This window comes from Oryzias latipes, chromosome 7 (genome assembly GCF_053564925.1).
Source record: "Oryzias latipes strain Hd-rR chromosome 7, Olatipes_Hd-rR_3.1".
NCBI lineage: Eukaryota > Metazoa > Chordata > Actinopteri > Beloniformes > Adrianichthyidae > Oryzias > Oryzias latipes.
The window spans coordinates 703,419-727,729 of NC_136243.1; the positions used below are offsets into that span (position 1 = coordinate 703,419).

At 42.7% G+C, this 24,311-nt stretch overlaps 1 protein-coding gene and 1 long non-coding RNA gene across 4 annotated transcripts in view; both read left to right on the plus strand.

Moving 5' to 3' along the window:
- The first annotated feature begins 9,632 nt into the window (after positions 1-9,632).
- Positions 9,633-13,824, plus strand: LOC144993955 (uncharacterized). 2 transcript variants are annotated; one of them, XR_013657265.1, is made up of 7 exons: positions 9,633-10,027; positions 10,263-10,352; positions 11,152-11,234; positions 11,512-11,597; positions 11,948-12,059; positions 12,168-12,432; positions 13,388-13,824. It is a non-coding gene; the product is annotated as an uncharacterized LOC144993955 (long non-coding RNA). The 2 variants fall into 2 exon arrangements; XR_013657264.1 differs by lacking the exon at positions 10,263-10,352 and having other exon boundaries at positions 9,637-10,027.
- A 1,559-nt stretch (positions 13,825-15,383) lies between these two features.
- Positions 15,384-24,311, plus strand: part of fgd1 (FYVE, RhoGEF and PH domain containing 1) — a 65,781-nt gene continuing 56,853 nt past the window's right edge. The window contains exons 1-5 of one of the 2 annotated variants that reach the window (XM_078949991.1): positions 15,388-15,651; positions 17,458-17,733; positions 17,812-18,010; positions 18,327-18,455; positions 22,057-22,777. In XM_078949991.1, coding sequence (XP_078806117.1) covers positions 22,217-22,777 — 561 coding nt within the window. In that variant the 5' untranslated portion in view covers positions 15,388-15,651; positions 17,458-17,733; positions 17,812-18,010; positions 18,327-18,455; positions 22,057-22,216. Of the gene's footprint in view, positions 15,652-17,457; positions 17,734-17,811; positions 18,011-18,326; positions 18,456-22,056; positions 22,778-24,311 lie in introns of both variants that reach the window. The other variant, XM_023957124.2, reaches the window with a different exon arrangement.

Consider the following 24,311-nt stretch of genomic DNA (forward strand, 5'->3'; position numbering starts at 1 on the left):
GCGTGGCGAATTCGCAACCGTCGCCATTTTAGCTAGCTTGCACATATTTTATCGGAATGTCGTGAAAATGAAATATAGGATTCCCTGGCCCACACTGAACAAAACGATGTCACATACGACAAAATCGATAAAGGAATGTGGCCGTGGTAAACAAAAAACGATCGCAAAAAAAAGTGCTGACTCGGCTAAAAAAAAAAAATTCGGATTTTTTTTTTTTGAATCAGCTAACGAAACCCAGATAACTTTGTCGGGTATATCCAAACAAAGTTTTGAAATCATTACGTGATGGCGACACGACCTACGGTTTGGCGGCCATTTTGTGCCAAAATCAGCCATTTTGAGTTTTTCGCGTTTTTACACAATAGGGAAAAAGGAACTTTTTTTTGAGCGATTTTCACGAAATTTGACTCGCATGTCCGTAGCATAAGTCTACAATTACCTCTGGAGTTTCGTCGACCTTTGACCTCGGGAAAAGGCGGCCATCTTGAATTTTCTATAAAAAACACCTTTGCCACTGGATTCAAACGTAAACTTGTCTATGGAATTTTTATCGATCGTCTCGAAACTTTTTGGGCATCAATGGCAAGCTACTGTGGAAAAAATGTTGGAATTAGAAGTTGTAGATTCTGAACGGCGTGCGTGTGGCAAGCTAGCAAAGTGGCGCACTGTTATAACTCCCATGCATTTCAATACAATACAGTGAAAATTGAATGCATGCATCCATGCCTGAAACTGAATACATTGAAAAAGACTGGAAATGGACATATAAGGAATGTGGGCGTGGTTAGCATAAAACCACTGTTGCTAAGGACGACAAAAAGTTTACTTTTACCGATTTGTCCGAAACTGACGTCAATCTGTTCGTCTTCTCAAGGGGAAAAAAACATAAAATGGTTGCTATGGAGATAAAATAAACAAAAAAGCCGCCATTTTGAAAAAAGTGGGTTTTTTTATCAACTTATGGCATATAGCTCTCACCAATGGAGGAATGTGTTTTTCTGAGTCAGTTGATGATGCCGATCGCTATGCTAGCACTTTTAGCCACATTAGCATAGCTAGCATAGTTAGCATAATTAGCATTTTAGGTAATGTGTTTTTCTGAGTCAGTTGATGATGCTGATCGCTATGCTAGCACTTTTAGCCACATTAGCATAGCTAGCATAGTTAGCATAATTAGCATTTTAGGTAATGTGTTTTTCTGAGTCAGTTGATGATGCTGATCGCTATGCTAGCACTTTTAGCCACATTAGCATAGCTAGCATAGTTAGCATAATTAGTATTTTAGGTAATGTGTTTTTCTGAGTCAGTTGATGATGCTGATCGCTATGCTAGCACTTTTAGCCACATTAGCATAGCTAGCATAGTTAGCATAATTAGCATATGCAGTTTTGACTAGCCATTATCAAAAGTGGGCGGTGAGGGCGGTGGTGCGTAGAGTTGGGCGTGGAAGGCGGGTTGCGTCTGCGGGCCATACAACGCCGCTTGCGGCTTTAATTATTATTATTATTATTATTATTATTCTTGCACACTAACGGCGTCTTTGAGCTTAATTTTGACCCCCGCCACATACCCGAAAACTCACCAAAATTGGCACACATCTGGGATAAATTGAAAATGAATTTTCGGCAAAGAGAACGTCACCCCCCCGAAGTCGATGACATCACAGCGAGCGGTCCCGTAAAAAAAATGAATGGGCCGAAAATCGCTTATGGGGCCAAAAAAAATTATTTCAAATTAGAGCAACGAAACCAAAACACGCGTGTTGGAGATATCCCAAAGAAGTTTTGAAATCATTATGGGATGGCCACACGACCTACGGCTTGGCGGCCATTTTGTGGCCAACTCAGAGAAATGGCGATTTTCGTGTTTTTTGACAATATGGGAAAACGACACTTTTGTTTAAGCGATTTTCACGAAATTGCACACACATGCCAAGACCATGATTCTACAATAACCAAAGAAGTTTTGTTGACCTTTGACCTTGGGAAGGGGCGGCCATCTTGAATTTTCATAAAAAAGCACCTTTAGTAACGGATACAAACGAAAACTCGTCCTAGGGATTTTTATCGATCTTTTTGAAACTTCTCGGGCATCAATGGCAAGCTACTGTGGACAAAATGTTGGAATTAGAAGTTGTAGAATTTGAAACGCGTGCGCGTGGCGAATTCGCAACCGTCGCCATTTTAGCTAGCTCGCACATATTTTATCGGAATAGCCTGAAACTGAAATATGCGATACCCTGGCCCACACTGAACAAAACGATGTCACATACGACAAAATCGATAAAGGAATGTGGCCGTGGTAAACAAAAAACCGTCGCAAAAAAAAGTGCTGACTCTGCAAAAAAAAAAATTTTCGGATTTTATTTTTAAGAATCGGCTATCGAAACCCAGATAACTTTGTCGGGTATATCCAAAGAAAGTTTTGAAATCATTACGTGATGGCGACAAGACCTACGGTTTGGCGGCCATTTTGTGCCAAAATCTGCCATTTTGCGTTTTTCGCGTTTTTACACGATATGGAAAAATGAACTTTTTTTCGAGCGATTTTCACGAAATTTTACTCGCATGTCCCTAGCATAAGTGTTCAATCACCTCTGGAGTTTCGTCGACCTTTGACCTCGGGAAAAGGCGGCCATCTTGAATTTTCTATAAAAAACACCTTAACCACCTGATTCAAACGTAAACTTGTCGTTGGAATTTTCTTCGATCGTCTCAAAACTTTTTGGGCATCAATGGCAAGCTACTGTGTAAAAAATGTTGGAATTAGAAGTTGTAGATTTTAGACCACAGCTTTGTCCACAGTCAGGCCTTGTACCTTATGGACGGTACAAGCCCATGCCAGCTTGAGTGGGAACTGTCTCCTCATCCCCCCCTTTTGGCTCACCCGCTCTTCCTCGGGCCCTATAGCAGTGGAACCAGGCAAGTCAGCTTTGGCACACGTTCTCCGAGCTATTTTCCCAATTTCCTCATCATCAAATTTCACATAAACATGTTTTGGAAAACCCCCCTCTGTGTAGGATTCAATGTGGGTGACTATGCCGCATGCCCCATTTACCAATCCATCTGTGATGTCTAAATTTTTGCATAGCATCACTCGAGCGTTGACTCCCAATAACAGCCTCTCTTCCAAACAGCTGTTCTTCACTTTTTTGTGATGCCCACTCATCAGTTGCAATTTACCCGTCTCTTTACTCGGGATGAAGTCTTCTGCAACAATTTCACAATAATTTTCACATGTAATTTTCAGCTGCTCCAAGTTGTGTTGAAACACTTGGGCATTGGTGGGGAAAATGTGCAAAGCCGTGCTGTCCTCGCCCGTTTCACACTGCTTCAGCATTTGCACGTCACTGGGCAACAATTTGGTGTCTTTTGTACGCGTCCTAAGCCTGTTTAACATCTGTGCAAATGCTTGGTCTTTCTGTCGGACGATCTCTGTCAGTTCAACCACTTTGAAGCACATGGACCACAAATTTAGCTCCGATTTTTCTGCATAAAGTGGTTTCCCTCTAACGGGAGGCAACTGATAGAAATCTCCAACAGCAATAATTGACACTTTTCCAAATGGGGAAAAGTCACCTGTTTGTTTAATTTGTCTCAGTCTGCCGTGGATGTAGATCAATAGTCTGTGGTCCACCATGGAAATCTCATCAATGATCAAAATCTGCAAATCGTGGTACTTAACGCGCATAGAATTAAGTTTCTCCTCGCCCAAAAGAGAGTACGGCAGACGGAATTCTGTACCGATTCCAAATGTAGTGTGAATGGTCGCAGCAGTCATAGACTGCAAGGACCATATTGTAACTGGTACGAGGGTCGAACACTCAAAAAGTCCAAAACGTCAAAAAAACGCGTCAAAACGCCAAAAAATGGGGTCAAAAGTCGCCCAAAGCACAAAACGACACGACAATTGTGTAACGCAACAAAAATATACACACACACGCACAACACACCCGCACAAACGTCAAAATTGTAGTCGCAAAAATGACGACAAAAACACAAAAAAGCCCCAAAAAGCCCTCAAAAGACAGGTTTAAAGCCAAAAAGACATGCCCAGCCTATAGTAAAAGACAGGCCGCATTGAAATACATAGGCCACCTGACTGCAAAAACTTCTATATTGTTTCTGCTTTGTTTCATTATTATTATTTTTTTTATTACGTTTCTTCTTTCTTACGGATCCGTTGAGCTCAAATTTGACCCCCGCCACATACCCGAAAACTCACCAAAATTGGCACACATCTGGGATAAATTGAAAATGAATTTTCGACAAAGAGAACGTCACCCCCCCGAAGTCGATGACATCACAGCGAGCGTTCCCGTAAAAAAAATGAATGGGCCGAAAATCGCTTATGGGGCCAAAAAAAAATATTTCGGAATACAGTTACGAAACCAAAACACGCGTGTTGGAGATATCCCCAAGAAGTTTTGAAATCATTATGGGATGGCCACACGACCTACGGCTTGGCAGCCATTTTGTGGTGTTTTTCTGAGTCAATTGATGATGCTGATCACAATGCTAGCACTTTCAGCCACATTAGCATAGCTAGCATAGTTAGCATAATTAGCATTTTAGATAATGTGTTTTTCTCAGTCAGTTGATGATGCTGATTGCTATGGTAGCACTTTTAGCCACATTAGCATAGCTAGCATAGTTAGCATAATTAGCATTTTAGGTAATGTGTTTTTCTGAGTCAGTTGATGATGCTCATCGCAATGCTAGCACTTTTAGCCACTTTAGCATAGTTAGCATTGTTAGCATAATTAGCAAATCCAGCTTTGACTAGCTTTTAATTTGCGGGCTGTAAGGGCAGCGGTGGTGCGTAGAGTTGGGCGTGGAAGGCGGGTTGCGTCTGCGGGCCATACAACGCCGCTTGCGGCTTTAATTTATATATAAACTTTTTTATTTTATTTTTGTTGCAAATATTGGACAAATGTTACCAAAGATCCAATAATCACAATATGTCCAGTACATGTGCCAAAGTGGCCGATCTTGTTTTATTTAATGTTTAATTTGTTTGTTTTTACATTTACAGACATTTTTGAAATGGCTGCTCCAGTGAAGCTCAGAGTCATTCTAGGAGAAAATAATGTCCAGCGATTGATCCTTCCCGGTGGGATTCCAGAGTCTCTTGGTGAACTTCAACAGCAAATAAAGAGACAGTGTGGAGTTGTAGAATACTTTAGACTTCAGTTTATGGATGTCGACTTTGGAAATGAATCACCAACTTGGTCTCAGTGACCGAAATCCAGGACAAAAGTACAATCAAATTAATTTTTAATTCAAATTAAACAACCCGGCTGGTGGATTGGGATCTTCTCCAAACTCACCTGCTGCAATCTCCATGCATCAAGATCAGCCTTCATCTAATTCGTCTGGAACTTCCTTTGATACGGACATCCTGTCTTCTCCAGAATCAACTTCCGCAAGATCTTCTGGATGGCCACTTTTTTTCCATGTGCCCTAATTCTCTTATGATATGGAACTGCAGCTGAGCAGGGCCAACAATGCTCTCAAAGAAAGCGGAACTTTGTTGAACCCAGATCCAAAGCTTAAATTTTCTGTTCTTGATGGCTTGACTTTGAAATACAAAGTATACCTTTCAGATGGTAAGTTTGAAGATGTGGCAGAAGCTCTCGTTTTGGCACACCCCTGTTTGAAAGAACCTGGTTCCATCACTGGGTACGGCGGATGGAAAATGAGCTTAAAGTACAAACTGGCAAACTATCGTGTGAAGCTGAGGCAGCTTGTTGCCCAGAAGTTACTGTGAATGCTCTTTTAAGTAAAAGAGATGGTAGACTCAGGGCAGGTCATGCTGTGAAGAAGCCAAAAAAAGCAGAGGTGAATAACTGCCCCTCTTATCCACCAGGGGAGACTGCTGAGAAACAAGAAAATATAAGAGTGACACTCCTCTCTGAGGTAATGGAATGAAACAATGACGTCAATGTGTCATCAATGATGGAGAAGTCCTTTGCACATAGAAGGCAGGAGGTAGTCGATTTCAAAACAAGGTGGCTAGCACTCTTCAGTGCGCGCTAGGTAAGCAGAATTAAGTTGTGAAGGAATAAGACTTTTTTTGTGAAAGGCTGTGGAGCTCATCATTCGGGAACTACTTTGTTGTCTAATTACTTTGTTATCTTTGTATTTTGATTTTTTAAAGTTGAATGCAGAGTTCCAGAGAATCACAACAGTCCAGCTGCAGTCAAAGTTCTTCATGAAATTGGATGCTCTGTCTCTTCGTCTCTTGAAGGTGTGTGCCAATAACGGTGGTTTACAGGGACAGAAGCTGAGGAGTCTTGGTACTGAAGGAATTTATATTTTCATTTCATTTTATTAAGGTTTTGTGTGTGTCTTAACGTTCTTTGATCCTTGAAGGGACATCCTTCAGTTTGCATATGTAAGGAGATTTCAGTACTACAGCTGCAAGTACTACAGAGCTGAATATCAAAAGCTCTGCAACAGAGCTTTTGATATTCAGAGGCCATTTGGTTGTAGGTCTGACATTCAATTCAATTCAATTTTATTTGTATAGCCCAAAATCACAACAACAGTCGTCTCGATGGGCTTCGAAGTAAAACATGAACTTAAAAAGATCACGAATACAAAGAGTTCAATAGGAAAATACTAAAATGAACTAACGAACTGACTATGCTATACTGGCATCCCTGCCCTTAGACCCTCCTTCGCGGTAAGGAAAAACTCCCAAAAAAAACGGATTCCAGAAAAAACGAAGAAACCTCAGGGGTGCCCACATGAAGGAGGGATCCTCCCCCAGGACGGACAGGCGATTTACCAGAACTCTTAGAGAAGAATTAACTTATCTAAATCTACAACTACATATATAAAAGTCCAGCAGACGAGCTTCATCCAGCCGTGGTTGTGGGGACAGTCAAAGGCGCGAGTCGAGCCAGAGACAGGAACCACAGCCAGGTGTAGGAGCAGGAGCAGAGACGAGGTACTCGGTCAGGTACAGAGCAGAGACGAGCCAGAGATGAGCCAGAGGCAGGATCCACAGCCAGGTGTAGGAGCGGGAAGAAAGGCGAGGTACACGGTCAGGAACTGGAGCACGGATGAGCCAACAGGAGTCTGGAAGCACTCCCACTCCCCAGGAGGGGAGAGGAAAAGAGGGACAATACATGAATCGCACTGTACCAAACAGAGGCATGGAGAACTAAATGGTAAATTATGATCAAGAATAGAGGAGAGGAAGCGTAGAAGTAGAAAAGAAAAGAGGACAGAATCCCAGTGCACCATAGTTACCCCAGCTTCAACTTCTAGCAGCCTTTTAAAAGAAATAGTTATTAAGTTTAATTTAAATAAATTAACATTAAGTTAAATAATCTCTAAATACTAACTAGTCTGACAATAAGCCTGTCCAAAGAGGAATGTTTTCAGTCTAACTTTGAATGTAGAGACTGAGTCGGCCAGTCTTACATGAGCTGGGAGTTTATTCCATAAGACAGGGGCTTGGTGACTAAACGCTCTACCTCCAACCGTACTTTTACTAATTCTAGGAACCACAAGCAGTCCTGCATTTTGCGAGCGAAGTGTTCTCATTGGATGGTAAGGGACTATGAGGTCCTTAATATAGGACGGGGCCATTCCATGTAAGGCCTTATAGGTTAACAGGAGGATCTTGAACTTGATTCTGGAATCAACTGGGAGCCAATGGAGCGAAACTAACGGACACGTTGAGGATTTGGAGGACGTAATAATTGATGTTATTTCTGCTTGATCCAAAGCAGTGAAGCAGTCTAATATTACAGAGGTTTCTATGGATGCCTCCATTTCTACCGCTTCAGCCTGTTCTGGGCTGATAGTAGGAATAACTTGATTTAACTTATGTCTAATATTTGAGATTTTACTATCGAAAAATGTGAGAAAATCATCAGAGCTGAGAGAAACAGGAACATGTGGTTCTACTGAGCTCTGGCTACAAGTTAATTTAGCAATAGTGCTAAAAAGAATTCTTGGGTTGTTTCCATTCTCTGATATTAAGGTTGAATAGTACTGGCTTCTAGCTCTACGCAGAGCTTTTTTTATAATTTAATAGGCTATGTTTCCAGATATCCAGAGACTGCTCTGAACCGGAGCGGCGCCATTCTCTTTCCAACTTACGGGTTTCTTGTTTAAGAGAACGAGTTTCAGCGTTAAACCACGGTGCTACACGATTTTGTCTGACGAACTTAGGTTTCAGGGGGGCAACAACATCGAGTGTACTCCTGAGGGCTTGTAAGGCATCATTAACAGAGTATTTTCTCAGAATATCACTAAGTAATGGCTGAACTGTGTGTTTAAACTCAGACACAGAACGGTCAGTTAAGGTTCTTCTAAGCTGTTTCTTATTCACTGGGGCAGAAGGATGTTCCAGTGTAAACTGGAAGGTAATCATAAAGTGATCAGAAATGATGGGGTTAAGAGGAAGGACACTCAGCTGGATGACATGGGCCATAAATTAAATCTCTGGGACTGATTGTAGCTATGGGAACCACTTCAGGCGTCCGTTCACGTGTGAAGAACAAAGCTGTAGGATCGACTTCCTGCGGTGACAGTTCCTGCCACCCATGGGGATTCCGTACCGTGTCCATCTGTGAGGTCGCCCCCAGAGACCAGATGCTGTGATTTCAAGTATGGACTGAAGGAAGTAGGCGGGCTCCTCTGTCAGCCAATCACTAGCGACCAGAGGCGGAGATTCAGCAGCCATCCTGCTGCAGGAGGAGGGACTCTGACCACATGTTTAAAAGGGCCATACTTTGGAAAAAGCTTTGTCTCCAGACAAGCTGCATGTGATTCGGATTGTAATGTCTTACGTATTGCAGGCCTTGATTTTGGACACCCAGATCGATCTGTTTTACTTTGTTTAGAGGTTTTTGTTAGGGACAATAAAACATCTTAATTTTCTTCCGTTCGCATTTTCTGGTCTTTCTCCCGACTTAGGAACACGCATGGAAGAAATCTCAAAGCGACTGATTTCTCATTTTCTTCAGTACCCATGACCCAGGTAAAAGATATTTAAAAATGTGAAAGAAACATTTTTTAAATACATTGCATTTTACATACATTATCCTTTATTGTCTTAACAAATCAGTTAAAGCTGTATTAACAGCAAGAAGGAATTTTCTGTGTATTAACAGATAAGTATGCACCGTATATTCAGCAACCAAATATATATGGACAATTATTTTAACAATAAAAAAAACAAAAACATATGGGAATAAGGCCGAATAGTGGCACATGTAGCAATGATGCAATCAACGTGCATTGGCGGTGTGTCAATGACTGTCATTTGCTGTCACAAAGAAAGCTGCTAGTTCTTTAAAAATAAGTAAACATTTGCAAAAGGTGTAAATATTTTCTGCCTGGAAGACGTGAATGCATCCTCAAGGGGCTTTGTGTATGGAGTTATTTCAGTCTCAATAATCAGAAATGCACACAACCGGTTTTACAAATATACACGCTCCGATTCACAAATGTCATTTTATGCAAACGTGAAAAATAAATTCGGAAATACACACCCTGTGTTTCACAAACACACACATTGTGTTTCACAAATGCACACTAAATGTTTTACAAATGCACAATAAGTGTTTCTCTCAAATGTGCACACTGTTTTTCACAAAAACATTTTAGAAATTCACAATAAATGTATCAGAAATGCACAGTAAGTGCTTCACAAACGTGATTTTTAGGTACACATGTGATGTGAACTCACAGATCATTCGAATTGCAGAATGTGCATTCAAAATCCCGTTCTCGTTTGTGAATCTCCCCGTGTGTGTGAGAGATTTTTCTACGGTGAATATTGAGACTCATCTGACGGAGCAGGCTGACTAATGTCACCATTGGCTAGTGAATCTGTCAATCAAACTCATCGGCAAAGCAGGCGGGTTCGCTTTTAGCCAATCGAATGGCCCCTTACACTCTTCACTCTCAACTGACGAGGGAGGGAGCTGTTCAGCACAGCAGTTGGGAGGACGCGGGCGGCAAACATGGCGGAGAGTTCTTCCGAACGGGATCAGTCTCAGCCCGTAAGTAATGCACTTATTTGATTATTATTCCCTCGTTGTACATCCTGTAATGTTATTGAATACTAAGTTGAAGCGTTCTCCTTAGCCAAGTGACATGTGTGAATGCTTTATAAACATTTCAGCCGAGTCGTTTGCAGAGTACCCCCACCGCTAATTAGCTTAGCTTTGCTTTGCCTGTGCGGTCATATTTTTTTTAATGGTTTTAAAGCGGGGGAGGACTTATGGTTTTGTCAAGTTTTACCAGCTCTTCACACAACACGAGTAACTACAACCAACCAGGGGCCTCGAAACTAGCCGGCTTTCGACTCAAGTTGTGTCTGCCTTTGTGGGTGAACTTCAAGCCGATTTCGGTTAAAGCTAGCGCCTGTAGCCAATGATCTGTAGGTTCTACCATGATTCAGATAGAACTAAGGGGAAAAGCATGCCGGATTTACAGCAGCACAGAAAGTTTAATAAAAAGTATTGATTTAGAGACGGGGATTTGTTTAAACACTGATGCTACGCTATGCTAACTAGTTAGCTGTTCCGTGTGCTGCCTTTATGTAAACGCGAGCCGGGTTAAAGTTAGACACAGTCTTTTCACAACCCAGACTTTAAGATGGGGTGGATTGTGCAAGAAAGTTAATTCATATGACATTCATGAAAACGGCATTTTTTAAATATAACAGACGTGAATCCACTGTTGAATGAAAGAAGCCTCATTAAGTTTCTAACGTTAGAACCCGTATTGTGCTGACCAGCCCTGTGAGATTGTGTCAGAGTGACAGCCACTAAATTCCCCGTATCTTTACTTCCAATGACGAAATGACAAGAATCCCAAACATTATGATGTTTTTAGGCTGTTTTGTAGTCGATAAGTAGTCACAGAAAGGGTGGATGGGAGAAATATGCTGTCAACAGTGATTTGAGTAGAAGTTACTGTAAATATTACACACAGGCTTCCTGTGATGAGTGTCTTGTCTCTGATTGTTTATTTTTAACGCTGTTCTTTACTACAAGCTCAAGTTATCATAGCAAGAGTGTTTTAAAAAATTCCCCTTTCAAATATTTGAAAATGATGTAATTTAATCTCAGACAGCTAAATGATCTAATCCATGTTTGTCGTGTTTTTATTTATTCTCCAGGAATTACTGAAGCGTGACAGCGTGACAATCTTTTGTTCCTCCTGACATCAGGCAATACAACTCTCTGGCAGGGCATCTTACAAGTAATTTCTTTTAATTTTACCCACTGATTTTCCAATTATTTACCTTTTTTTTATCAATCTTTTTATTTTGTGATATTTCTATTTGTAATGCATGTGTGTTTATGTGTTTTTTTAAGATGGCCATTTTCAAAAAATGTCCTCAGGGATTATTAAATACCCTTCTATTTCATATTTTATCATCCTATTGTATTACTGTTTTACCTATCAATTGGGAACTTAGCATTTTTGCCCCTGTAAATATCTGTCAGTTGAAAGTATTTGTACTTGTATTCCATAGATCTTGTACCTGAAGATAGCAGACAACAACTGTGCAGACTTGGCCTTCTTCAGTGACGCTGTGAACGTGTATGGCTTTCCTCTGAGGTATTCATGTTATTCATAAAGAAATATTTCATTCACATATCAGGCAGTATAAGCACTTGGTTATTTGTACAAAAATAAAATAACTTTTTTAGACTCCTCTGAAAACAAAGGCAACTCTAAAACTCTTTCCCCTCATGGATAACATTTTACCCCCCCCCCCCCTTAACAGTCTCTTTCACCTCAATGTTTCCCCCAGAGATACATGTAACCCACTCCTGCAATTTATCTAACCTAGAAATTCTACTTATTGGCATCATACATAAGAACATTACATTTTAAATTGATGTGTACCGTATTGGCGATGCATTTGTAATTATGTGTTTGAGACATGATTTTCATGTTATTGTCAGGGTGAGAGGAGATCACGGAGGAGAACATGTGGGCATAGCCGAGTAAATGCTCACAGTACGTAGAACTGACACAAACAGCTTCATTGCAGCAAAAGTGTACACACAATCAACGGTGAGTTGAACCTAGTTTTAGACGCTTTAATATATACATAAAAGTGAATGATGTATTAAAAATAAATCTGACAATATAATATTTCTTTTTGCTTTTTTCCAAATACAGGATTGAGCCCCTCTGGTGTGATGTCTTCATGACTGTTACTGGTTTATATTACAACATCCTGCACTCTCCTGAGGACCAAGACTTGCTCAATATCAGTAACATCACGTATTCTGCTGCCAGATATATTTTCCTACCACGCATTCAGGCCAGTTTGGATGTGTTTAGTGACGCGTGGGACAGCCATCCAATCAGGACGGAGCAAAGCATGACACCAAATCAGCTGTGCCAGTTGGATTTGACCCAGAACCCTGTTTCTGATCCCCGGGTAAGTGCTTTATTTCAGTGTTTTTCAACCTTTGTTCTCTTGTTCCACGGTCTGACACCGGAATCTGTGGAAAGTTACACCGCTAAAGACGAGCTTTAGCTGGTATTTTTGTTAGAACTGAGAGACTTTACCAGCAGAATTAAGAACAAGGAAGTGAAGACTTTAACCACTTCTGATTGGTCAGACTGATGACATGTGATTAAGCCTTCAAGAATGATTGGCGGAGACAGTTAAAGGGGCGGGACTTTTCCTTACAAGGTTATAGCTGCAGCTAAATCGCGGTACCGTCAACCTTATCAAAATGTATTTTATAGAATTAAATAAACACAAAGAAAAAGTCATTTTAAGATCTTTCATATTCTTAACTACTCAGTATTTTATCAGGGCCTGTTTGGATGAACAAAGAGCTGATTTCCTGGAGATGGGAAATGGTTTTAGATCAGTGAAGTAGGGCAATTCCCCACGGCACACTTGACCATCTCCCACGGCACACTATTGTGCCGCGGCACACACACTGGTTGAAAAACCCTGCTTTATTTAATCTCACTGTACTGGACAACTGATTTGTGTGCAGTTCGACTAAAGTGGAAAGTATCAAGAACAGTATGATGAAATCACAATGACTACAAGGAATTTTCATCAAAAATGAATGAAAAGTATTATTGTTGTGTGGTGCAAACAATTTCCCTAAATTGTTTGTTTGTAGGAAGAATAGCACATCTGCAAGTTCAAAATGCATCACAATGCATGGCATTATGAGCCATCATATGTACTAATGTCACTACTTTGTTAGGGATCACTTATTTGCAAATTATAATCAGTTATGGAGATATGAGGTCTGCCTGCCAGCAACAATATAAGTTATTATTAGTGGGTGTCTGTTCCTACATAATCTAAAACACAAAAAAAAAACAGTGCTGTTCATAAACAGTTTTTTTTTTTTTTTTTTTGTCAGGGTATGCTGGTTCCAGAGATTGAATGGGAGGAGAGTGGATCCATGACTGAACCTCATCCTGGGATCAATGTCCCGGTATGGGACAGTCCCCTTTTGGGTCCACAAATGTTGGAACTGCAAGACGACATCAACCCATTGTTTAATTCAGACCGTTTGGGAGTGGAATTACATCTTTACTGTCCCGTTTGTTTAGAACTTAATTTAGGCGACATAATTACATACAGAAGAAGAGAGACTGAGGGGAGCAAGACAGAGTTCAAATCAATACTGCTGTATTGTTCAAGGGACTTCATTGTATGTAAGGAAGTTATGAAAATTAGTTCCAGTTTAAATAAAATTCAAATCAGTAGAGATCCCACATTTGCTTAAATTTTGATGTTTTAATCTGTCCATGTTTTCTCTGAATTTTACTCTGCAATAAAGGGTGAATGTTTGCACTTTGTTGTTCTATGACCATCTTTTGTTGTGTAGTATTTAACCAGCTATAAAACCCAGAGAGATGAGGATCTTTTTTGCAAGGGTGACCTGGCCAAGAGGTGTATATTTATATGGTTACAATATAAAATCAATGACATTTGTGTTATTAAAAAAGTAAAATTAAGGTCCAGCAAAGTGACTTCGGGCTGAGCAGGGGAGGTGTATTGGGTATCTGTGATTGACAGTGAGATGAACTTGAGGTAATGTAGTCCCACTGCGTGGTACGGAGCAAAGTGATGCCAGTTTCTCCACAAAACCTTCTGTGGAAGTTGCAGATTTTTCTCCTCCACCTTCATATGATCCAAACCGTGTCTGAGTGTTGAAATGACGCTAGCATGAAAGCTAAGAGAATAACGTACAAACGATCCCGAGTGAAACGTTCATTGTAAATCCCATGACCAGTACAGAGTTCGAAGGATTCAATGTCAACTGCATTCAACCACTGTTGCCTTGCTCCCAGGTCCACTGAAAAGTTGCACAAGCCAGTCATTTTTGACAACCGAAGGCAATAAACCGACAAGCCATGCTAGGGCTAACACGCTAATGACCGACTGGTACAGAATCAAATATGGGCGGGGCTTTTGCCACCTGCAGAAAGCGTAGAGAAAGTGTAAGGGGCCATTCGATTGGCTAAAAGCGAACCCGCCTGCTTTGCCGATGAGTTTGATTGACAGATTCACTAGCCAATGGTGAGATTAGTCGACCCGCTCCGTCAGATGAGTCTCAATATTCACCGTAGAAAAATCTCTCACACACACGGGGAGATTCACAAACGAGAACGGGATTTTGAATGCACAGTCTGCAATTCGAATGATCTGTGAGTTCACATCACATGTGTACCTAAAAATCACGTTTGTGAAGCACTTACTGTGCATTTCTGATATATTTATTGTGAATTTCTAAAATGTTTTTGTGAAAAACAGTGTGCACATTTGTGAGAAACACTCATTGTGCATTTGTAAAACATTTAGTGTGCATGTGTGAAACACAATGTGTGTGTTTGTGAAACACAGGGTGTGTATTTCCGAATTTATTTTTCACGTTTGCATAAAATGACATTTGTGAATCGGAGCGTGTGTATTTACGAAACCGGTTGTGTGCATTTCTGATTATTGAGACTGAAATAACTCCATAGATGGCAGCTTCAAAGCACAAGAAATAATGGAACTGCAACGCAGTCAGTTGTGGGATAGTTAGAGGTCCAAACCACATTGTGCAGTATGTACTGAAAGTACAATGTAAATCTATAGCAGTAATATCAAAATAGCAATGAGTTAGATATATAAAAGACGTGCCCGTGCCCAACAAAATACTCAACAGAATCAGTTAAATAAAACATTAATGTTTACTTTAGAATCTGATACTGGTGCTCAGGGCACGTGTCCCATGATGGCTACTGTAGATCTGCAGCCATCAGGAGTCAGCAGATCTCATCAGTTTTGTCACACTCAAATTCCGATCACGTTCTCTGTTTTCAGACCACGTGGTAATCGGCAGTTTGATGCCCCCTCTCTCTTTAATTAGTTGTCATGGAAACCAGAGAGAGGGAAAGAGCTGAGGCGCTTCCCCGCCCCCTCCCAGCCTCCTCCACACGCGCGCCGGGCAGATCTGAGATCAGACCGCGCGGAACGAGAGTAGGTCCAAATCAGCTCGGTGCGCGCGCACGTGTGGCCCGGTTTCTCGTGCTGTGGACAGGGGAGCCGCTCTCCCCCCGCACTGCCGTTCTTTAATGAGCGGCTTCGGGCTGTGCTGTGCGATGTTCATGGACCGAAGCATCCTGAGGGGGGGTAAGTCCTGAGTCTCCACACAGCCGCAGCGCTGGGCTTTAATGCTGCATGCGCACGCGCTCACTGTGTGTGTGTGCGCGTGTGTGTGTGGGTGTGTGTGTGTGGTGGTGGTGGTGGGGGGGGGGGCCGCTGGCCGACATCCGCAAAGAATGTAGGCCAGATGTGCTGAATTGACCGAGGCCCTGACCACCACGTGACCTCTCTGCTGATCAGTGCGAGTGCATCAATGATCCGCAAATGCTAGTGGGTCGATCGTGTCTGAAACCGAACCGAGCCTCGAGCATGCGCATGCTTGTGATGCTGCAGACATGCAGACACGCCCCCTACTTGCGGCAGTCTCGGAACCTCTTGCTGCTGTGAGCTGGTATCCTGATACGTCCAGAACCGAGGAAGAACTACAAAATGGTTCTGGTTCTGTTCTCCTGAACCCTCTGCGTTTCTGATGAGTGTGCACATTTGTGCGTTTTAAATCCTGTAAGGTTTTGTTATAGAGGTTCTCCTGTTGGTTTGAAACATCTATTTTCAGGATCGGATCATAGCAGAAACCACACTATGCCAAACCTTTGCCTCATTTTCAACAACAGGAAACACAAGAAAGAATACATTGCTTACCCAGGATTGCTTGAGCTTTATCTGAACCAACCATTTTTTCAAATTCTAATAATGCATAGAATCATTGATGATCTTTATCATTTATTCTTTAAAGCCGTTTAATCTTTAAAGAAAACATTCATAGTAATCTACATGAGAATATCCTAAAACATGATGCCCGTGTCAACAATCAGTCAAAACAAGCAAAGAGAGCATGTGTTCAGAACCTTCTCTTTGTTTGAAACCAAAACTGAAAAGCAATAACATTTTCAGTCCTTCAGAAACATAGTTGTTCTGAAACTATATTGATAGACTAAATTTTTTTTGAAACCTCCTGGGTACCTTATGGAGAATCTGGCGCTTCTTTTATTTGAAATAGCAGTGGAAGCTTGGCAGTCTAGAAGAAACTTAGCATGTCATGCACCACCCTCTTTTTAACCTCACACATGATAACTGCACCCGGCCTGCCTATCCACACCTTCACAACATCTGTCTTCTTTGCCCTTCCCTCAGTCTTCAATACACTGCTCTCCTGGTCCATAGCCTTGTTCCTTCCTGCGTGGATTACAGCAATCCCTACCGTTTGTACTTCGTCAGAAAACACTCCGTAAACTCCCACATGATCACAACTCAGCTGCCAGAATCATCACACAAACTCTATCCATCCAACACATCACACCTTTACTGCAGCAGCTCCACTGCCTAAACATCACAAATGGATCATATACAAAAATACTTCTCCTAACTTTTAATTCTATCCACATTCTTGTCCCTCCATTCTTGTCAGACCTTGTTTGCCTTGCCACACCCACCCATTCCCACAGATCCTCCTCCTCCTCCTCTCTCCATCTGGTTGTCCCTACTGCTCACCTTGTCACAGATGGGAGCAGAGCTTTTAGCTGCTTTCAACTCCCTTGCCCCTGACCACCGAAACACTGGTTCTCTATTCACCAAGAAGCTAAATATCCATCTTTTCTTACTTGCATACCTACCTTGACTGCTTTGGCCTATTTTATAAATGTATATTGTACTGCTGTTTCAATTTTTGGTTTAAACTGTTATTTATCTACCAAGAAAGGCACCAAACAAATAAAATTGATTATTATGTCAGGATTGTCAGAAGCTTTTTTTGTATTCAGTTGGAAATGTTATGAAAGTGAAATTCTAAAAGTTTCTTGGTGAACAGGGCCTTGCTGACTCTTCCTTCCTCCTTAGGCCCCTCCTCCTCCAGTCCCAGTTTGCTGATGAAAAGCCTCTCTCTGGAGCCAACCTGCTCCTCTTGTGGCCACCAAGGGGTACCTGATGCTGTCCCTCCCCAGGAGTCATGCTCTGGCCTGGGGCCTGATGTAGTCTTGTCAGGCCCAGCATCCCTTGAACAGGGTGGGGAGCTGGTAAAGTTGCCACCCGTGAACAGCGCTGGGCCACCAGAGCTGCCTTCCCCCGCATTGCTGAACCGGAACAAGCCTGTGCTACTTGGACCTAAACCACAGGGTTAGTGTTTACTCATCCCCACGGTTCCATGGCCTCATGGCTTCTAACAAAGTTGGCATGTGATCCTACTCTCCACAGTGCCACCGAAGCCAGCCCACCTTCAACAGCAAGCAGGACTTTCAAAGCCACGCCCGCGAATGTATGATAAGCCCCTCCCACCTCCACCTACTTGCAGACCCCTGCACGCAGATCTTCAAGGATGCAGGACTTTGCAGACACATGGAGATGGAATGGCGTCCCCCACCTGCGTGCTGTCACTCATCGAAAGGTTTGAGCGGTGAGCGTGCTGCTTCCAGTTCCTTCACTTTAAGGGGCCTACATGATGATTTTTTTTTAAACCTTTCAGATTAAGCTATAGTGGGGCAAAAGGTGTTAGTCAGCCCTTAAAAGATGAGAAGCCTGTAATTTTTATCATGTTTAACACCTATGAGAGACAAAATATGTATTTTAAAATTAAATGGCAAATAAGTAATTTCCCTACAAACAAGCGAGATTTCTGGCTTTCACAGACCTGTAACCTCTTCTGTAAGACAATCCTCTGTCCTTTATTCATTACCTGTATTAATGCCCCCTGTTTGAACTTATCTATATAGAAGACACCTGTCCACAACCTCAAACAGTCACAGTCAACTCCACTATAGCCAAGACCATATAGCTGTCTAAGGATACCATAAACCAAATTGTGGACCTGCACCAGGCTGGGAAGACTGAATCTGCAAAAGGTAAGCAGCTTGGTGTGAAGAAATCAACTGTGGTAGCAATTATTAGGATATGGAAGACATGCAAGACCAATGATTATTTACCCTCCATCTGGTGCTCCTCGGAAGATCTCAACCCGTGGTGTCAATATGATCACAAGAACTGTGAGCAAAAACCCCAGAACCACGTGGGGGGACCTAGTGAATGACCTGCAGAGAGCTGGGCCAAAAGTAACAAAAGCCAGCGACTCAAATCCTGCAGTGGCAGACGTGTCCCCCTGCTAAAGCCATTAAATTTCCAGGCCCGTTTGCTAGAGAGCATTTGGATGATCCAGAAAAGGATTAGGAGAATGCTGTATGGTCAGATGAAACCAAAATGGAACTTTTTGGTTAGAACTCTACTCGTCATGTTTGGAGGAGGAAGAATGCTGATTGCTTCGAAAGAACACCTACTTACTGCATGGCAGGGCAGTGGAAACATCATGCTTTGGGGCTGTTTTTCTGCAAAGGGACCAGGATGACTGATCTGTTTAAAGAAAAGAATGAATGGACCATCTATGTTGTGGTTCCGTGTGCGTGCCTCTGCAGTGACTACTCCTCACCTGCTTCTCATCATCTCGTCACCTGCAGCTCATTACAGAGATTATTTATTCAGAGATGGAGCAGTCGGCAAACGCCAGATTATTGTGCCTCATGAGTGAGAATCTGCCAGCCCGTGTATTTGCCTCCCTGCCTATCAGCAAACTCCGCCAGTCTGCTCATCTGTCTGTCTGCCTTCCTGCCTGTCTGCCTTCCTGCCAGTCTGCTCACCTGCCGGCCTGTTCTCCTCCCCTCCATTCATCCCCTCTGCCACATAACAAAACCCAGTTCGCCACTCCATTTTTGTGTCCGCGCTTGGATACTGCAAAGCTCCTCTGGTCTCACAACAATCTATCATCAGATTTTAAGTGAAAAACCTCCATCAATCAGCAAGGGCATTGAAGAAAAAACATAATAATGGATTAGATTTATCTGCGCTTTTCCAGACGCTCAAAGCGCTAACATTGTGTCCATTATTCATTCACTCCTCATTCATACTTGGTGATGGTAACTACTGATGTAGTCACAGCTGCCCTGGGGCAGACTGGGGGCCTACGGCCCCTCTGACCATCACCGGGATCATACATGCACATTCACACACCAGTGGAGCCACACTGGAGGCAAGGAGGGTGAAGTGTCTTGCCCAAGGACACAACGACAATTGGCCGGTGAGAGCAGGGATCAAACCGCCGACCCTTCGATTATTGGACGACCCGCTCAACCACCTGAGCCACTGTCGCCCCAACCCATGGCTGGGTCTTTCAGCATGACAACAATCCCAAACCCATTTTGCTCGGGTAACGAAGGAGTGGCTTTGTAATAAGGTCCTGGAGTGACCTAGCCCATCTCTAGATCTCAACCCCATAGCAAATCTTAGGAGGGAATTGATAGCCTGTTCTGTAGAGGAGGTCTGCATGGAATAATGGGCCAAAATACCAGCAACAGTCTGCGAAAACCTTGTGAAAACAGCTGTCAAACCTTTTCTGTAAGTCATTGTCAACAAAGGGCATATAACAAAGTATTGAGTTGAACTGTTGCTATTGACCAAATACTTTTTCTCTACCATAATTTACAAATAAATTCTTTAAAAATCAGGCAAAGTGATTTTTGGGATTTTTTTTTTCCATTTTGTCTCTCATAGGTTAGGTCATGGGTGCTCACTCTTTTTTGGCGTGTGAGCTACTTTTGAATATATATATATATATATTATAAAAATACTATTAGTAAATGTTAGTTATGTTTATTAGTTACATGTTTGTTTGAACATTATTGTTAAGTACTGATGATTAAAAACTACACAGTGAGATTACACAAAGATACTTTTGCATAAACAGATGAGGCGTTTTAAGACAGAAAGCATCAACCATGGTATGTCATGCTCTGTTAAACCGTGCAATGCGGGGAGCATGCACGGTTTAACAGAGCACTGATGGCTCTGTACGAACCGCGTGCCACAGAAAATAACAGCTTCCTAAATGAGCTTGTATTTATCGGGGGAGAACTGCAGACCTGGCACACGCAGGGCGGCTTCAATAAACACTCTGGTTGTCCGGAGTGGTCTTCTAACGGGGACATGACGTGCCGCGGGACAGAAAGCGACTTTCTGATGACAGAGAGTTTGCACTCATTGAATTTAAACGCGTCTGCAGTGACGTATGTATCAGAGGATGTCCGATTGGCCATTCTGCATGTCAATCGAGTCCCGTACTTCTCGGTGAGGACTTTGATTGGCTGGTAGATTTTTTTAGAAGTACTTTTTTTTTTTTTTTTATCTTTGCTGGCCTGCGATCTACCCTCATGTCCTTGAAGATCGACCGGTCGATCGCGATCGACGTAATGAGCACCCCTGGGTTAGGTATACAGTACCTATGATGAAAATAACAGGCCTCTCTCATCTTTTTAAGTGAGGGAACTTGCACAATTGGTGGCTGACTAATTATTTTTTGCCCCACTGTATATGATGATATTTTACTATTGGCACACTAGAAAACGTTTTTTTTATGAACGATGACTTGTTTTTGAAGCCCTTTTTTACTACCCGAAAGTAAGATGACTCAATCTCTGAGCCACCGCCTTTTGCTCCTTTTTGTGGGTGCCCCATTCTCAGCAGCATGTCTCGATCCCGCCCATGAAAACAAACAACATCCGAACTTTACCAAAAATCGATGTGAAAAGTGGATTAGCGCTAGCAAGCTCTGTGGAGAAAGTGGGTGTCCGTCTTAGCTTAGGGCTCAGTGCTGGCAGGGAAGATTCTTCCTGGAAGTGGCTGTTCCTCACTTATCTACGTCACAATGTGAGAAGTAACTCATTTTCGTGGATTGGGAGGGGTTGGCGCTTGGGGAGCAGGTTGTAGAGACATGTTAAGAGATGTGTGAATGGATCAAAATACCGCTTTGGGGTTATTTTTTGTGAGGAATGAGCATTATAATACACTTAAAAGCTCATAAAGTTGATCTTGCATGATATAGGCCCTGTGAAGGCCTCCTAACAAGAAAAGAAACTTCTAGATGAGTGTGTTGGTGTAGCCACAAGGGGGCCCCAGCCAGGGTCTCATTGTGCTGTTCCCAAGCCTGGATAAATACACAGGGTTGTATCACGAAGGGCATCCAACATAAAATCTTTGCCGAATCGGACGGATGTCGGTAATGTCTTTGTTCCGGAAAACCTCGAGCATTTGTCATTAACATTTGTTACTTTTGTTTGAATTAAAGTAAAATGGTGTAGACATTTCCAGCCTGAACATGCAACCTTTGTCACTGAAACGTCCAATTGTTTTTATCCTGGCGGCTGTGCTGCACAGCTTGGAGAGCCTGAGGTTGCCCCTTCCCACTTGACTACCTAGCCAGTCATGATTACTTCCCCATGTCATGCAGAAGACAGTGAATGTCAAACGCTCGGAAAAAAAAAAAGAAATGCTCCCAACACAGATAATCAGCTGGTCTCATTAGCTGGTTATTTGTTGATGGTACCGGGGAAGATAAAGTTCATAGAACAAGGTCAGAATAATGTGCTGGTGGTCTTCATGAGTGTTTCTGTTTTTTTACAGAGAGCAGATTATCGTGGTTCCTGACATCACTGCGGGAGCTTTAAGTGCTCGCTCACTGGAACCTACCTCATCCCTGCCTTTTTTACAACCATTGTCATCGTTGCCCCCCCCCCTTCCTGAGAATGAGCCGCCAAGTGAGGGAACAGAAAGTAATGATATAATGCAGCTTGATGACGGTGAGAGAGAAGAGAGCGCGCTGCAGGTTAATGAAGAGGATGATGAGAAGGATGAAGATTTGGCTACTGCATGTCTAGATGGCGTCTGTCAGAAACATCTGTCCATAGAGTTGAGTTACAGCACTTCAGAAACACACCTGGATGCTCATGTGGTCACTATGGAGATAAATGATCAACTGCTGCAGCCAGCGGCGATTCTCAACCAATCGGAGCTGCTCTCTGAGAGTATGTCCCTCCCCTACTTGCAGACAGATGGAAAGGTAGCCAATCGCGACAGTGGCATTGACAGCATCAGCTCACCATCGCACAGTGAGGAGCTTTGCTTTACTAGTGTGGATGATGGAGGCATGGTTTATCCATGCAGCCCCACCTTCATACTGCGCCCCTCTAGCTCATCCTCTTACACATGTGAAGAAAGGGAGGTGAAAGGGGGGGGCCGGAAGAGACGAGAGTTTTCTGAGGAGGGAGACAGCGATCTGGAGGAGGAAGTAGAGGTCACATTAGTGATGGAGACCCCTAAGACAGACATGCAAGACTCTGTTGAGGTAAGAAGAGTTCTTCTATGTAAAATAGACAAACACATGTGCTGTGCAAAGAGGGTGTTTATCAGTTTGGTGGGTGGGGTGGGGATGTGGTGTGGTACATATTTATTAAAATAATAGGATCCTTTGCTTTTCAGGAAGAGAGGAGCTTTTTTTATAAAGATATCCCAGAGGGATGGGATCCCTCTAAAGAAGTAATGTTACTGGGTCAAGTTGAAGTTGAATGGTCAAGCTGTAGGAGCCTGGTCTTATTGAAGAAGCTGTGTAGAGAGAGGGGGCCAAACTGTTTTGTGTTGAACTTGTTGGGTCAGAACTGGGTCTGTTGGTTTTGAGTTTTGACTTGGCTCATAAATACTTTTTTATTCTGCTTTATTATCAACAACAAACTGAATCTTAACAACTCACAGCTTACTGTTACTGCTTTTGTTTGTGGATACCAACATCTGTGGAGGCCAAGATTTGTTTGCATTTAGAAGCTGCTCCAGGAGCTCAAACCTCAATTGGAGGGGGCGCTAGACCCCCTTCAGTTTTCTTATCAGGACAGTATGGGAGTGGAGGATGCAGTCCTCTATATGGTCCATAGGGCGCTCTCCTTTCTGGAAGGGTCTGGTGGTCATGCTGCATCATGCAAAGGTCATGCTGCGTACTAGCTGGGTTAGACTGCTTTCTGCACCGGGCGGGGGATCTGGCAGTGTTGTGTTCTCAGTTTTGGCCTGTGCAACGCTCTAGCCACATTTAAGTGCCTCATGGAGAAAATGCTGGCCACTACCCCCCGACAAGAGTGCCTGGTCTACTTGGATGACATTCTGGTGCATTCGGACTCTTTTACAACAGAACTTGGATCGTAGAGTAAAGTCCTGCAGAGAATTGCTGCAGTATGCCTAAAGCTTCACCCCAATTATTGCTGTTTCATGGGGAGTGAACTGGAGTTTTTGAGAAACAAAACTGGGGGTGAAGGCATCAGCACTTTAAAGGAGAATGTGCAGACTGTGAAGTACTGGCCAATGCCCACCACTTAAAGAGCTTCCTCAGGCTAGCCTCCTCTTACAGGCAGTTTCCCTGTATTGCTGCCCCTCTGTTTCACCTGCAGAGGAAAGATTATAACTTTGTTTCAACATCAGTGTGAGCGGGGCTTCAGCTAATTGAAGAAGGCTCTGACAAACTCTCTAACCCCCCAGACCACAACGTGCCTTTCATTCTGGATACGGATGTCAATAATGTTAAAATGGGGGCTGTGCTGAGCCAGGCAGGGTCATCAGGTGAAAGAGTGGTGGCTTACTTCAGCGAGATAATCAATAAAACAAAGCGTCGTAACTTTGGGATTCACAGAGAGTTCTTGGCTATCGTCAAAGCCATAGACCACTTCAGATACTACCTGTGTGGCCTTTCCTTCATGGTGCGGACAGACCACTCTGCTCTGCATTGGCTAATGACCTTTAAAGAGCCTGAAGATCAGATTGCTCACTGGTTGAAGAAGCTGGTTTTATTCTCCTTTACAGTGGAGCACAGGCCAGGAGCTTGCAATGCTAATATCGAC